At 43.9% G+C, this 17,388-nt stretch overlaps 1 protein-coding gene across 2 annotated transcripts in view; it reads right to left on the reverse strand.

The window, feature by feature from the left end:
* The window catches only part of RMDN2 (regulator of microtubule dynamics 2), a 47,557-nt gene that overhangs the window by 23,107 nt on the left and 7,062 nt on the right, over window positions 1-17,388 (reverse strand). For both annotated transcript variants that reach the window (XM_053303541.1, XM_053303534.1), the window contains exons 3-5: window positions 16,537-16,732; window positions 8,018-8,120; window positions 5,807-5,867 (exon numbers count right to left, since the gene is read on the reverse strand). In XM_053303541.1, the coding sequence (XP_053159516.1) occupies window positions 5,807-5,867; window positions 8,018-8,120; window positions 16,537-16,732 (360 nt within the window). The remainder of the gene's footprint in view (window positions 1-5,806; window positions 5,868-8,017; window positions 8,121-16,536; window positions 16,733-17,388) is intronic.

Here is a 17,388-nt window from a genome sequence, read left to right on the forward strand (position 1 = left end):
AACGGATTGCAGCTAGAAAAGAAAACAATGAAAAGCAAACAAGCTAATCCAGGGTCTCACAGTATCTCTAGGTCCATGCGTGACAAGGGAAGAAAAGCGCTAGGTTCAACCAGTTAAGGGTATACTTTTATATAAAGGCCTTTCCAGAAAAAGAAAATCTGCTTATTTTTCTTAGTGCAAGAGTCACGCTAGCTCCAGTTTGGCATAAACAGAGCCATATTAGTCTCTCCCTAATGAGGGGTATAGACATTGCAGGAGACAGATGCAAGTATGTTCCCTTTATAAAAATTAAAATGACTCCAGAAGTCCATGCTGGAGCATGGAAGAGGATAAGTACATTGTTTGAAGAAAGTCAGTATGGAGAGGTAGGCAATGTTTTTAAATTTGCAAAGCATTTTTGTTGAACATTTTTGAAAGCAGAAAAACAGCAGGCAACTAAACTACATTTCAGCTGGAAATATTTTGGGGTGGGAAGCAAATAAAGAAAATAAGAACAGCCCTGCTAGATCAGGTTCAAGGCCTTCTAGTCCATACAGTGGCCCACCAGATGCCTCTGGGAGCCCACAGGCAAGACATGAAAGTGTGCCTTCTTTCCTGCTTTTGCTCCCCCTGCAACTGGTATTCAGGCATCTTGCCTCCAAGGCCGGAGGTGGCCTATTGTCCTCAGTCTATTAGCCACTGAGAGATCATCAATTTGTCTAAATCCCTCTTACAGCCATCCAGGCTGGTGGCCGTCACCACATCCTGTGGCAGAGAATTCCATAGGGTAATGATGTGTAGCGCGGAAAAGGTGCTTCCTTTTTTTGGTCCTAGATTTCCTGGCAATTGGTTTTATGAGATGACCCCTAGTTCTATAGTGTTATGAGAGAGAGAAAGTGAACCCTGGGCGTCTGGTAGCAGAAGGTCTATGTTAAAAGCAGGGGCATTGCTGTAGGAGGAAGTGGTAACTTTGCTCAGTGTTATTCATAAGCAACTGCATGAATATCCCTGAGCATCATGGGAGAAGACACAGATTGACATCCTGACAAAGCACAGGTAATGAGGGACTACAGAGAGAGAAGAGCATGGCTAGCACACAACTCCCCCACCAGCCCTCCTCCATGAACACTGTTGCACAAGTGGGTGAAATGTCCCTGCTCTACACATGCTCTGGAAATGCTCTGGAAGAGAGAAGACATGTTGCTGACTCGCAGCACTTCCATGCAGCACAGCATGGATGTTTGGCCCACATGTTCCGCAGTGTGCATGTAGAGGGAATACGACAACTACCCTGTTTCCCCGAAAGTAAGACCTAGCAGTAATTTCAGATGTACCGTTAATTGCCCTAGTGCATTTTTTGGGGCTAAAATTAATATAAGACACTGTCTTATTTTCGGGGAAACACGGTATTTATATACCGCTTTTCAACAAAAGTTCCCAAAGTGGTTGTGGATTGTGCCGTCGAGTCAGTGTTGACTCCAAACAATCACATTCCAAGTGATTTTCTTGGTGGAATACAGGAGTGGGAGGTGTCTTCTCCCACGCAGTATGAGATGATGCCTTTCAGCACCTCCCTGTACTGCTGCTGCCCAATATAGGTGACTACAAATGTATTTACTAGGCACAGTCTGAGAAGCACACCAGTGGGGAGTTGAACGAACAGCCTCTTGCACTCTAGGCAAGCAGCTGTCTCCCGCTGTGCCACCGCAGCTGATCAAAGTGGTTTACATAGATATAAATAAAATGGCTCCCCGTCCCCAAAGGGTTCACAATCTAAAAAAGAAACCCCACTGGGGGGATGCTGTGCTGGGGGTGGATAAGACCAGGTGCTCTCCCCCTGATAAATAAAGAGAACAACCACTTTTTAAAGGTCCCTCTTTGCTCAGTTAGCAGGAACTGGATGAGTTGTGCATTAAGCTCACTTGTGTCCCCGCAATCCCTCACCACCCATCCACTTAATTCATCAGGATAATTCGGTTTAGAAAGTTTACCCCAAAACAGGACAGAAAATGGCACGGGTATAGGGGAAGATTTTAAGCATTTATCACAGCGATGTCACAGGAGCTATCCAATAGGTTCCATAACTCAGAGCAATAATTCAGAAGGCCACTCACAAAAGTCCCATCCTCGGAAAGAGGAAATCAACTGGTGAAATGAGATTTGCCAGCGCTGCATATTTTAGATAAAAGAACACCAGCTGGAGGAGAGCTGGTCTTGTGGTAGCAAGCATGACTTGTCCCCATAGCTAAGCGGGGTCTGCCCTGGTTGCATATGAATGGGAGACTTGATGTGTGAGCACTGCAAGATATTCCCCTCAGGGGATGAAGCCGCTCTGGGAAGAGCAGAAGGTTTCAAGTTCCCTCCCTGGCTTTTCCAAGATAGGGCTGAGAGAGATTCTTGCCTGCAACCTTGGAGAAGCCGCTGCCAGTCTGTGAAGACAATACTGAGCTAGATAGACCAATGGTCTGACTCAGTATATGGCAGCTTCCTATGTTACCTATCCTATCAGCTATTTAGTAGCTTCTGTGTGAAAGCCACTTTACCAGCAGAGGGCCAAAAGCAGCATTTTATCATCTGGATATTACAACAGAAGAGTAATAATATGCAAGAAGATACACAGTGTTCAGTAATGTTCAATAGCAGCTATGTTTCCTAAAAGAAACTAATTGACACACTGGCCCTTATAATAATAATAATATAATATATTATTATTATTATTATTATTATTATTACATTTATATCCCGCTTTTCCTCCAAGGAGCCCAGAGTGGTGTACTATATACTTAGGTTTCTCCTCACAACAACCCTGTGAAGTAGGTTAGGCTAAGAGAGAAGTGACTGGCCCAGAGTCACCCAGCTAGTATCATGGCTGAATGGGGATTTGAACTTGGGTCTCCCCGGTCCTAGTCCAGCACTCTAACCACTACACCACGCTGGCTCTCTTCTACACCACATGCGGCACAGCAATGGATGGGCAAGATGGTGGTTACAGGGAGCCTGGAAACTAACTGTGCTGAAGGCTTGTATCTCAGTCCAGCACACTGGGAAGCGTGTGTTGGGAAGCAATTTTAGCTCCCCTCCCTGCAAAAGCCATTTTTGCTTGCAGAAATATGTTCCCGAGGCTATGCAGCACAAATGAATGTGCTAACTGCAGCAATCTAGTGAAATGAAAGGCAGCATGCTATTTGCTGACATGGTGTGATTTGTACTATGCAGTGAACTCTATGGAGGAGAACGTGAAAATAGGACATAGAGCATTGGAAACTGGCTTATGCTGGATGAGACCACTGGTGCATCTATCTCAGTATTGCCTATATTGACTGGCAGTGGCTTTTCAGAATCTAAAATGAGAGATGGAAGAACATGAGAAGTAAACTTCACAATTATTTGTAATAGGCTATGTTATAGGAATTGGGATGTGCTGTATAAGAAAAAAGCAACAGGGGGCAGTCAAAAGATGGCAGTTTGAGGCATAAAAACAACAGGAAAGCCAAAAATTAGATCCACTGGCATCATCAAAAGAGATCTGGGGTGCAATCCCATACCCAGTGAAACTGCTTAAATCACACTGAAGTTAATGGGAGAGTCCATCAACTAACTGTAAGCAGGACTGCAGCCTTGATGAACTGAGAAATACCTGAACAACCGAGAAAGATTTGCAGTGGGGAACAAAACAAAACAAAAATTCCTTGAAGGAGAAAGAGTAACACACTCCACCTAGTGGTCTAGCTAGGAATTTGCAGCCAATTTAGAGAATTTGCCCAATTTGGTAGAGTAGGCTTCTGAAGATTGTCAGGTTTAGATAAATAAATTGGGTGTGGGTGAGAAATAGAGGGCAGAAGTCAGAGAGATTTAGAATTGCTCCTAACAATCCCAATGAGATGTTACTCAATTACAAAGAATCTTACTTTTCTAGCTCCTTTTATTTGGCCCAGAAAAATATGAAATGAACAAAATTGTCAAACAAAAGGCAGGAAAAAAAGTTTTTAAAAGTTTATTTTTGTTTGATAGGAAATCAGTTTAGTTTGTTCCTACTGTTAAAAAAAATAGTTTATTCATGGTAAATTCCTTATTCTTCCCAATTGTGAGACTGATTTACATTTCATTATTTTAAAAACTATTCTTGGATTTCTAGTTTCTTAGCAGCCTGTTTGCTAGGAAGGAAGCTGCATAGACTTCTTAAAGTTATTAAGTTGTAAACAACTAATTACCTTGCCTTAATTCATTCACCCATATGAATCTGCCAGGGCCCTCCGTTCATCATCTCAGGCCCTGCTCATGGCCCCGCCAATAACAGAGATCCTGTTGGCAGGCACTAGAGACAGGGCTTTTTCAGTTGTGGCCCCTCAGCTTTGGAACACCCTCCCTGAAGAGCTTCGCCATGCTCCCTCCCTTAGTGTGTCGAAAAAACAACTAAAAACACACCTTTTTAAGGAGGCTTTTTAATACTCCATCTATAAAGAACCTTGTAGGCTCTTTAGTTTTGATGATTCTCAGTTTTTAGCTTTTAAAATAACTTTTAATTTGAACTTAATACTGATGGTGGTTTTTAATCTAACTTTTAATTTGTTTACTCAATTTGTTTAATTTTATTACTTTTATTGTATACACTGTCTATTTTATTATTGTGAGCCGCCCCAAGCAGTAGTGTACTGGAGGGGCAGGATATAAATATTTTAAATAAATAAATAATGTTATGTTGTTATACTCTTTGATATTTTTACCCTGCAAAGTACTAACCATAGCCTTAAGAAGATGTAAGCATTGGCCTGAATGGGTTAGGGTAACAAGAGGCTCCTATTTTGTTCCCACTAATCTAGCCATTCCCAAAACAGCATAAAAGGATACAGTGAACAAGTTTACCACAGAGCCAGGTGGTTTGCTTTGGTAGGAGGGGTTTACCATTGCCATCTCCCACACAGTATGAGATGATGCTTTTCAGCATCTTCCTATATCGCTGCTGCCCGACATAGGTGTTTCCCATAGTCTGGGAAATATAGTCTGGGGAACATACCAGTGGGGATTTGAACCAACAACCTCTTGCTCCCTAGGCAAATTACTTCCCCGCTGTGCCATTACGTGGCTTAAGCGACCTAATAAAAGATGAAATAATGTCTCTTTCACTAGGAATGTACCATTGCAGAGGCCTCCGAACTGGTCCGGATTGGGGCCAGTCCGGCAGGGGGCATGTAGCTTTAAGGGCGGGGGGGTAGTACTCACCTCTCCCACCGTTTTTCCCCCTCCAGCGCACAACTTTATAGCAAAGATTTTGGGGCGGCAGCATTCCTCCCTGCCGCCCCTGCCCCCGTTGTTGCCCGTCAAAAGCGGAAGTTGAGAGCACGCATGCGCCCGTCGCCATGTGCGCCCGTCGCCGTGTGACATGTGCGGCGCGTGTGTGGCGGTGGCAGCGACGGGGGCGCGCACCGCGACGGGTGCATGCGTGCTCTCAACTTCCACTTTTGACGGGCAACGATGGGGGCAGGGGTGGCAGGGAGGAACGCTGCTGCCCCAAAATCTTTGCTATAAAGTTGTGCGCTGGAAGGGGAAAAGCGGTGGGAGGGGTGAGTACTACCCCCCCGCCCTTAAAGCTACATGCCCCCCAGTGCCAGACCGCGCCTCCGTGGTTCCGTGCACATCCCTATCTTTCACCTTATGTATATGTGCTGAGAACATGTGATGAAGCTGTGACTTCCGACCATGTACATACACTGCGTGTGTTCATGCAGCAAAACATATATGCAGCTTACATGCTTTAGAATACAGATACAAATTACTCACATACATGCCAATTCAACAGGATCAAAAGTCCTCCATCACCCAAACTTACCATTGGTGACTCTCAAAACTTGATGAATCCAGATTAAGAGCATTTTGACCCACAAGTTTTCCTGTAATATATATATATTATAGAATAAAATGTACAAAATGATGCAATGCCCAAGAATAACCCAGACTATTAGTTGAAGACCAATTCTACAAATATAAGGAATTATTTTTCCCCATTTGAAAACCAGACTTGCAATCTTGCTCCCAATTGTGCATGGCTAAGCCCTATTTATTTCATCCCAGTTACATCAGTTGCAACTCATGTACTTGAAAAGTATCAGTCTTTTCAACAGAAAATACTTACTTTTAAAGCCTAATCCCATGCAAAGTTAGGCATGCCTAAACCTATTGAGGTCAGCAGGTTTAAATGTATAGGCTCAGGCTGTAAGGACTATGATACTGTCCCATAACTGAGCTCAGCATTACAGCCCATAAAGGCCAGTTAACACAATAGCGACCGCAGTGAATGGGAACATCAGAGCTAATGACAACTAAGCAAATATGATCAGCCCCCAACAGCAGAGCAGTGGGAGCCACAGGTATAATATGTTTTTTAAAAGCAACACAATAGTGATGTTTTTGCTACATTAGCATAACTGTTCGATGCACAATTTCAATGCACATGCACCCAATTGGTTTCCATGATGTCTCTAAGATTCAAAACATCAAGTAAAAACATTTAAATTCATATCATGATTGGGGAGTTCATACTGCAGAAGGAACCCTTTTCCAGGTTTCAGTCAACCTACTCTGTTGTTAAGCAGATTGATGCCATAGCTTTTTCTGAATAAAATCATTTTAGAGTGCTATAGCAAATAAAGAAATGATTTAAGCATATTGCATTGCTATTTTAAGCACTAGGCAGTAAATCCTACTGAACTTCTGGATACGGTTCTTGGGATCTCATTGCTAAAATAGTAACATGGAGGCCATTGCCCAGAAGAAGAAAAATAACCAGTGAATAAACCAGTAGCACCACTCAGATCATTTGCCGATTACACCTAATGCACAGTGTTCAAGATCATGAGATCATCCATTAAATGGCAACTGGCATAGAATCATGAGCAGCCTGATCATGCTTTCCCTAAAGACAGTCTTGCTACTTTCAGTGGAATATACTTTCAGGATAAGTATGCAACTGGATCATTTGAAAAACAACAACAACAACACAATGCATGCCCCAAGGGGAAAGCTTAATGGCTCTGCCAACCGTTGGAGATGGGAGTTTCAGTGCATCGACCTTTTGCACCAACTATCCTAATGACCACTGGGAGCAGAGACAGCTAGTGAGGGACTCCTTACCTGTCCCTGCTTTCCTCTGCTTTATGACCCCTGCTTTGACTCCTCAGGTACTTCCTGTAGTAAGTCAGTCCTCTTCCTTCCTTCATAGAGAGAAGATGGAAACATCTCTCTCTCTCACTCTACCAATTCATTATGTAGCTGATAGATAGGATAGGTCTTTCTCAAATGTATTTCATCAATATTTCAATTTAGTTTAGACACTACAGTGATCTCCATGCATGCTACTTAAATAGCTGCAACAACTAAACTCTGCACTCTGTAACTGGAGTGGTAGAATAATCACAAACCTCGACACCAATTTCCTTATCCACTAGAGGAGAAAAGGTCCCAGCCTTTGGAATATCAGCTCAGCATGCCACCAGTACTGTTATCTTGAATGGGAAAAGGCAGAACCAGCAGAAGGAAAATCAGAGAATCGGTTTGGTGCCAAATTCTTCAGCAGGATCCTGAACTCCAGGTCTCATTTATTTGCTCCATGCACATGAACGAGAGCTCAAAAAGTTTGCTGGAAGCAATGGTACAACTCATTCCTTGCATGTATCTGTTTAACTTTTAGTAAAGTAAAGTATGCCATCAAGTCGGTGTTGACTCCTGGCACCCACAGAGCCCTGTGGTTGTCTTTGGTGGAACACAGGAGGGGTTTACCATTGTTGTCTCCTGCACAGTATGAGATGATGCCTTTCAGCATCTTCCTATATCGCTGCTGCCTGATATACAGGTAGGTGTTTCCCATAGTCAGGGAAACATACCAGCAAGGATTCAAACTGGCAACCTCTGGCTTGCTAGTCAAGACATTTCCCCACTGCGCCCTTAGGTCGCTGGTTTAACCTGTACTCCTATGGTATTCTGGCTTGAATTATCAAATAGTTTACTTTTGCACTACCTTCAGAAGTTCAATAGTTTGCACTACCTTCAGAAGCATAGGTCTTTTTTTCTTCAGCATCTGTAGTTATTTCAAACATATCCCCATACGCTCGGGTGAGTCTCCAAAGAAAGCCAGCAGAGTTTTTGTACTGCATGTAAACAAAATCATAAACATAAAAATCCCCTTCGCTGCAAATGTTAATTCCAAATATAATATCTGATAAAATGCATTAGTATTCTATTTCTCACATGCTATTCTGGCGGTTGAATACAATGAATGGAATACGTTTAATAATATTCTAATATTTGTTTCTTCTATTGCACAGGAGATGAACACATTTTAGAAATAAATACACACAAGCAAATCTTTCCAGGATTATTTTTTGTACAATAAATGCAGTGTTATTACTTATTTGTTGTGCAGAACCCAGATATTCCCTCAAGGCATATCATTGTGCACATATCATATTTTCCAAGAACTCCCCACGATGCTTTGTTGCTGAAAAACTGCAATTCTCCCACCAACCAGTATATTCAGTCCTGTTCCCAAAGCATGCAGTCAGCCACTCTACTGGCACTAAGCTGGTCAGGTAAGGTCAGTGCCTGGATGAGCGACTTTTGTAGAAACTCTATGTGTGCTGTCCAGAATTCCACCATCAAAGAAATGCAGATTTGTAACAAACAACAATAAATTGCAATGAACAATAAATATTGCAAATAAACAATATTGCCAAATGGTTCAAATAAGCCAAATGGAATACAGTTATACAAAAGTCATGGGTACCTTTCAGTGACATGCACTGGGGCGTAACTATACTAGGGCAAGGGGAGAGTTGTCTGGGCACACCCCGCCCCCCCGAGGCAAGTCACACGACTGACTCCCCCAGCCACACACCCACCCGGGCATCCTTCAGCTGTATTCATCCTCCGAAACTGATGTGAGTGTTAAGACCTGGAGCTACCAGAACAGCATGTCTTTCTCTAGTACCATTAAATGACTTGCATCGTCTGCAACCTTTTAAAAAATAATTTAAGATGATGTTCTATACTCTTGCTATGCAGATCCCACATCTATCCTCATTTAAAATAAATGACACAAGTTACCCCCTTATCCCTACAACAATGCTTTACCAATCTGTAAAGTTTGTGTTAAATAAAGCACAATTGTGAACTCTGATGTCCACTCAAATCACTGCATGTGAGCTTGCCAATTTTACTTGACTATGTAAGAGAGACTTGACAATAGCCATTCACTTTAAAAGTGAAGCTGGGTACAGGCCCTCTCAAATGCAGGGTACAAACAGGAAGTGTACGCGTGCACTGAACCATGTATGAATATCATGTGTATACAGATCTGTACATGCATACTGTCAGGGGCCCAAGGAACACTTGGCTCTGCCACCCCTGCAGAGCCGCCCCTTTGTCCAGGGGCACTCCCATCTTCTTTTTGCGGCCAAGCATGCTGCCAGCATGGCTGAAAACACGGAATATGTCAGGCCTCCTTGGCCGGATGGCCTTTCGCCATCTGACAAAGAAAACAACTAAGAGTCACAAGGTGAGACTTCCGCCTCACGAGATCCCATTGGGAAATCTCACAGGACTTCCAAAGTCCTGTGAGATTCTCTCACGAAATTCTCACGAAGACTCTCGTGAAAACACGCGTGAGACTTCCCTGCTATATAAAGGCAGGCAGGCCCATGATGAGGGCCAGGTGGGCGAGGGCTGCCCTTGAGGAGGGAGCCCAAGGAGCCAGATCCAGGGCTAGGTAAAGGCCCCTGACCATACTGTGAGGTAACAGGTGGCAGGAGCAGCCAATACTCTGAACTCTGAGGCCGGACCTGACCTAATAGTCCCTAGTGGCCGGACCCTCTTGGTCCCATCACCAGGCTTCATATATACATTGAACACCAATTATATGTGTATTGAATTTAATGGGTGAATAGGGCTAATTTCACTGTCCAATTTGTTGACAACAGAAATGAAGCTGAAAACACTTAAAGAGTAAAGCTCTTTAGGTCAGGAACTGAAATATATGCTCTCACTCTTCATACATTCAGTTGTCATTGTCTTCATACACTCAGTTGACATTGTTGTATACAATGTTTCATACGTGGTGGACCTGTGGGAAGGCTAAGGCCTATTGGGACATGATATATAATGAATTAAAGAAAATATTCAAAGTGACATTTCCTAAGAAGCCAGAATCCTTCCCGCTAGGAATAACACAAGGAGTGATTTCTACAAATAACTTAATTTTTTTCATGTATGCATCTACGGCAGCCAGAATAATATATGCACAGAAATGGAAGAGTAATGAACTGCCTTCAAAAGAAGACTGGCTGATAAAAACTTTGGAATATGCAGAGATGGCAAAACTTACAACATTGATAAGAGATCAAAGCTTAGAACGTTTCAAGGAAGATTGGAGACCTTTTTTGTTGTATTTAAAAAATTATTTTCCTACTATTGATCTTACAGCAGGATTTGAAATTTGAAATGCAGGTTGGGTAGATTAATGGTTCTTTTTTTTATTTTAAAGGTTTAAATTTGTGTTTTTTATTAACATTATAATAAGGGTAAACTTTATAGTTGTTATTTCACGAAGGGAGGTGCGTGGGAAGTCCATTTGTGTTTATTATGATTGTTAATGGTTATTATTGTTAAAAATTAATAAAAATTGAATTTGAAAAAACCAACAACAAAAACCATTGTTGTATACAATGTCCTGCTACGCTAGATCATGTTGATAAGCACTAACAGCAGAACCCTCTGCATATTTATGCAGAAGCAAGTCCCACTGATTTCACTGCAGCTGACTCCCTAGAAACTGTGCATAGGATCAAGATGTAAACCGCCCGGAGCTCAGGAGTTCATAGCGGCCATGACAAGTGGTCTTGGGATCAATGCACAGTGCTGGTCACTCTCTCGAGGTCTCCCTGTGTGCAGAGGCCCAAACCAGGCCAGAGAAGGCCCGCACCGGCCCACTCACAGGGAGGCTGGTGGGAGTGGGGAGCCAGGCTTCTACTTGTATGTACGGATTTATCCTGTCCTGGCCCCTCTATACATTTGACATCCCCCTTGCCCCTGCATGTACTGGTGAAGGGGAATCCTAAAAGTATAGCTCTGAGCTGTTCGATTTGACCCCAGACCCACTGAGCCAAACCAGCTCGATGTCGAGCCCGGCTTGAATCGAACCAGCTTGCACACCCCTACAGCCAAAACCCTCTTCCACAGAGGTGAAGTACCGATTAGGATGGTCTGCCTGAAAAGGCTGTTGGATCCAATAGGATTCCAAGAAGCCTGGGAAGGCTTTAAAGTTGGAACTGAAGCGATTCTGTCAGTGCCCTGGTTCAGACTTGGGGGAAATTAAGTTACTAGAGCGGTAGACATGATTGCCCCCAAGCACCCTCTCTGATTAGCTTCTAAATTAGCCTCTTGGTATACGGAAGAACTATGGGGACTGAAGTGGCAAGGTAGACAGCTAAAGCAAAAGTGGAGAAGTAATATCCACTTTTTAAAAAACATCTTAAATCCACATCTAAAAGAGGACATTGTAGAATTGGAAAAGGTGCAGAAGAGGGCACCTAGAGTAACTTTCTTATGAGGCAAGGCTCTAACACCTGGGGCTTTTTAGTTTACAAAAAAGATGACTGCGGGGAGACATGATAGAGGTCTATAAAATCATGCATGGAGTGGAGAAAGTGGAGAGAGAGAAATTCTTCTCCCTCTCACATAACACTAGAACCAGGGGTCGTCCCATGAAACTCAGTGCCAGAAAATCTAGGACCAACAAATGGAAGTACTTTTTCACACAATGCATAATCAACTTGTGGAATTCTCTGCCACAAGATGCGGTGACAGCCAGCAACCTGGATGGCTTTAAGAGGGGTTTGGATAACTTCATGGAGGAGAGGTCTATCCATGGCTACTAGGTGGAGGGCTATAGGCTACCTCCAGCCCCCTATCTGTCCCCTCCGTACTTGGCCACTGTGATCCATGCGATGGTCACTTCCAGATTAGATTATTGCAACTCTATGTGGGGCTGCCACTGTGCTTAACTCGGAGATTGCAACTGGTGCAGAATGCAGTGGCCAGGGTCCTTACTAAGGCGCCTTGGCGAGCACATGTGACACCTTTGCTCGTTCAGTTGCACTGGTTGCCGGTTGAGTCCCGGGTTAAGTTTAAGGTATTAACCTTAACATTTAAAGCCCTACACAGTATGGGCCCTCCGTACCTCCAAGACCACCTGGTTCGATATGTCCCTCGCCAGGTCCTGAGATCAGCCACACGTAATACCTTGGTGATCCCGGGTCCTAGGGATATTAAATTGCAATCAACGAGAGCCAGAGCCTTCTCAGTGGTGGCCCCGACTCTATGGAACAGTCTCCCGGATAATATCAGAGCTCTCCATGATCTGTTGGCCTTTCGTAAGGCATGTAAGACTGAAATGTTCTGCCGGGTGTTCGGTCGCTGAGATAGCTGGTCGCAGAGTGCTCTTGTAATCCATGGTTATTATGTCATGTGGAATGAGTATTGTATGGGGTTGTGGTTTATAAGGCTATGTAAGATATATTTTTATGAAATTGTGTTGTTGTGTATATTATTGCTTGTAAGCTGCCCTGGTGGGTGGGTTGCGTGCGCTCTTGTGCCTTCTCACCTCCTCTCCGCCACCAACTCCCCCAGTTCAAACCGTGTGCAGGGAACAGGTATGCAGCTCACAAGTGAAGGCAAGGAATCAGTTCTCAAACAAGCGAGCTCCTTGCACAACCGATTGAGGTAAAGCAACCTCCACACCTTGAGTATGGGAGAAGAACTAATCTTGTGGTCGCGAGCATGGAAACTGTCCCCTTTGCTAAGCAGGGTCTGCCCTGGTTTGCACTTGAATGGGAGACTGTGTGTGAGCACTGGAAGATGTTCCCCTTAGGAGATAGGGCTGCTCTGGGAAGAGCATCTAGGTTCCCAGTTCCCTCCCTGGCAGCATCTCCAAGATAGGGCTGAGAGAGATTCCTGCCTGCTTCCTTGGAGAAGCCGCTGTCAGTCTGAGTAGACAATACTGAGCTACATAAACCAAAGGTCTAACTTGGTATATGGCAGCTTCCTATGTTCGGCTCTGAGAAGAGCACTTCCGTGCTTGCATGCAGAAAGTTCCGGGTTCCCTCCCTGGCAGCATCTCCAGATACAGCTGAGAGAAACTCCTGCCTGCAACCTCGGAGAACCCGCTGCCAGTCTGGGTAGACAATCTTGAGCTAGATGGACCAAGGGAATAGGAACTTGGCAGGTTCCTATTATCCAAGGTTCCTATTTTCCACATCCCAAACCTGACTTAGGGGAGGAGAGCTGGTTTGGGGTATACAAGCATGATTGTCTACAAACATGACTTGTCCCCTTTGCTAAGCAGGGTCTGCCTTAGTTTGCATTTGAATGGGAGACTACATGTGTGAGCCCTGTAAGAGATTCCCCTCAGGGGATGGAGCCGCTCTGGGAAGAGCAGAAGGTTCCAAGTTCCCTCCCTGGCAGCATCTCCAAGACAGGGCTGAGAGAGACTCCTGCAACCTTGGAGAACCCGCTGCCAGTCTGGGTTGACAATCCTAAGCTAGAGGGACCAAGGGTCTGACTCAGCAGAAGGCAGCTTCCCGGTGAGGAGAGCTGGTCTTGTGGTAGCAAGCATGATTTGTCTCCTTAGCTAAGCAGAGCCTGCCCTGGTTGCATATGAATGGGAGACTTGATGTGTGAGCACTGCAAGATATTCCCCTTAGGGGATGGAGCAGCTCTGGGAACAGCAAATGGTTCCCAGTTCCCTCCCTGGCAGCATCTCCCAGATAGGGCTGAGAGAGATTCCTGCCTGCAGCCTTGGAGAAGCTGCTGCCAGTCTGTGAAGACAATACTGAGCTAGATAGACCAATGGTCTGACTCAGTATATGGCAGCTTCCTATGTTCCTATGTAGGGCAACATATAAATCTAACTAAATAAAAATAAAGGCAGGATGCCTCTGATTACCAGTTGCAGGGGAGTAACAGCAGAAGAGAGAGAATGCCCTCAATTCCTGCCTGTAGGCTTCTAGTGGCATCTGATGGGCCACTGTGTGAAACAGGATGCTGGACTAGGTGGGCCTTGGGCCTGATCCAGCAGGGTTGTTCTTATGTTTTTATCTGTCTGATTTCAGCAGAATCAAACACAGAGTGCATTTGAAGATCTATGCTGTTGCAATACGTGCAGCAAAGAAGCAGTTCTTTTCTGCCTGCATTGGTTCTGCAAGCTCATGTCCAGAAGAGTTTTCTAGGTTTGTGAGAGGGCTAGTACTGACACTTGCGTTTTGGGCACTATATAAATGTGTTAAATAAATTAAATAATAAAAATATATGCCCCTCCTCGAACAAGAATTTGGATCCATAAGTTATCTGTTGTGATGTGTTTAATGAGGTTTTTTTGCAGATAAGATATCTCATATTTGAGCTGAACTAGACTCTACAATTACTGCAGAGCCTACTGTGGATGTATCCACCAGCTTCATTTGTATGGTTAAATTGGATCAGTTTCAGTTTGTGACTCCTGAGGATGTGGACAGCAGCAGCTTGGGACACGTCATCTTACTACCTGCCCTCTTGATCCTTGCCCTACCTATATGGCTTATATGATCTAGCAGGGAGGTAATTGGAGAGGGTCTTGTAATGCTTTTCTGAGGAAGGGCAGGATGCCTCCTTGTCTCAAGGAGGCAATTATTAGACCTGCATTGGATCCCTCAGAATTAGGCAATTAAAGGCTGGTCTCCAACTTCCAATGGTTGGGCAAGGTGATTGAGAGGGCGGTGGTACCTCAGCTCCAGGCAGTCTTGGAAGAAGATTATCTGGATCCATTTCAAACTGGCTTTTGGGTGGGCTATGGGGTTGAGATGGCCTTGGTTGGCCTGTTGGATGATCTCCAATTAGGAATTGACGGGGGAGTGGGACTCTTGAACCTTTTGGATCTCTCCGCAGCTTTTGATGGTAATCAACCATGGTGGTGGTAACCTTTTGGGTAGGTTTCAGATGGGTCTGCTTGGAGATTGTTGCTCTTCAAAAGGAGTGCTATTGTATGGGTTCCCACAGGGCTCCATTCTATCTCCAATGCTTGAGACCACTGGGAGAGATCATCAGGGTGCAGGGTGTTATCAATATGCTGATGACACCCAAATATATTTCTCCATATCAACTTCATCAGAAAAAGGCCTAACTTCCCTAAATGCCTGGTTAGAGGCAGTAATGGGCTGGCTGAGGGAAAACCAACCGAGGCTGAATCTGAGCAAGAGGTAATCATGGTGGGAGGTCAGGAAGTGGCTTAGATCTGCCTATTCTGGCTGGGGTTACACTCTCTCTGAAAGAGCAGGTTCATAGTCTGGGAGTACTTCTGGACACAAACCTCTCCCTGTTTTCTCAGGTTGAGGCAGTGACCAGGAGGGCTTTGTATCAGCTTCATCTGATATGCCAGCTACGTCCATGTCTGGAGAAAAACGACCTTAAAACCGTGGTACATATACTGGTTATAACCTGACTACTGCAATGCACTCTACGTTGGGTTGCCTGTACATAGTCTGGAAATGCAGCAGCCAGGTTGGTCTCTGGAATTCCCAAAGGGATCATATTACACCCATTTTAAAAGAACCACACTGGCTGCCAATAGGTTTCTAAGCAAAATATAAAGTGCTGGTTATTACCTATAAAGCCGTAAATGGCTTGGGTCCAAGATATTTAAGAGAATGCCTTCTTCTTCATGAACCCCGCTGCCTATTAAGATCACCTGGGGAGGTCTGGTTGTGGTTGCCACTGGCTCAGTTGGTGGCGATTCAAAGCTGGGCCTTTTCTAGGGTTGCTCCAGGACTTTGCAACAATTTTAATGAAATTAGAACCTCTCCTTCTCTGAATGTTTTTAAGAAGGACCTGAAGACATACCTGTTTAGTTAGGATTTAGTTTATAGTTTTAAAGTTGTATGTTTCAGAGTTTATCATCTGTATTTTAAACTGTTTTAATTGTTGTGCTTCTAAACTGTGAACTGGCCAGGGACTTGCGCATGGGGTGTGTGTTTTTATAAATAATCGCACGTATGTTTGCAGAATGCAAGCTGCATTTACAGGTGCTGACTCCTGGCTCTACTGCAAATTCCTCCTTCTCCCAATTGAAGCCCAACTGGAACATGTTAAGGGGCAATGGAACTCTCTCAGGCCACATTCTGACCTACATGTGGCTTGGCTTATGGCTGCCTTCTCAGGGCACCTTATTGGTGCAGAAACTGTTGCAGTACAGTTCATTCCTGAACTTCAAGGTGACATTAGAAGCCACAAGCAGAACCTAGGAGGCAGCTCCTGCCTATGTCAGCAATGCCCCAGTTTCTGAAAGGGGCAAGGCCAATATGGGGAGATGCTTTGGCAAACCTTTCTTACACAGCATAGGGTTTCTCATATTACCTCTGGCACAGGAAAGAGCCATCCCCCACCACTAACATTTCCAATAAAATAGGGAGAAAGATACATACAGCACTGAACCAATAGACTGCAGTATGAAAACAAGGGTGTGGGACGTGTTCTTTGTACCTTTTCCTCATTTTCACGCAGAAGTCTGAAGATCTCTCTTATCTCGTCATCTGAACCACCATGCAACCTATCCGCCTCTTGCAGAAGATGAAATAATTTTATTTTCTCTTCTGGTGTCAGAGATGATATGGAGGAATTGATCGATCCTTTTTCTTCCTCAGATTCTCCCTCAGTGTCAGTATGAGCTGTAATGTAACTAAAATACAGGGGAGGGGAAACTCAACCTTCTTCTAATGCTGCTAAGAGCCAGCACTGATGCAAACTTTTAACCATTTTTAGTTACTCCCATCTTTTTGCTTGGTTCACATTTGCATTCATTAAGGTATCCATGCTCTGTTATGGAAATCAAATAATGCTATTTAGAAGCATAACATGGCATTTTATAGAGAAAGAAGGAGACAGAGCGTGATATGATCTTATCAGAGTTCTGGTTTTAAAGTCACTCCAGCCTTAAAAAACTTTGTGCCTTGATCGTCTTATCTACAAAGTTCATGGAAAGCTATATCTACATTGAAATGTTATGAATTACATCATGCTCAAATTTCAATTTGGTTAGCAAGCTTAAAAGTATAAAAATACAAACCGTATCCCTGGAACTTAAGAGATGTGGATTTCTATATATAATCATTTCAAGAGAAAGCACTGAAGATAAAAAGCATGATCCAGCCAAAGTCTAAAATCTATTTGTTTCAATGGAAGAGAGATTAAAATGTATTTATTTAACTGAATGCAGATGTGCTTACCTTTGGCTGGGTTTAGCCAGAATCTAAAGACCTGAATAAATGGAGAGCTGGTGTAGTCTATTGGCCAAGCTGCAAATCCAGACTTCCCTGCTTTGGATCTCGCCTCTGC

The sequence above is a fragment of the Hemicordylus capensis genome, chromosome 1, assembly GCF_027244095.1.
Source record: "Hemicordylus capensis ecotype Gifberg chromosome 1, rHemCap1.1.pri, whole genome shotgun sequence".
NCBI classification, from domain to species: domain Eukaryota; kingdom Metazoa; phylum Chordata; class Lepidosauria; order Squamata; family Cordylidae; genus Hemicordylus; species Hemicordylus capensis.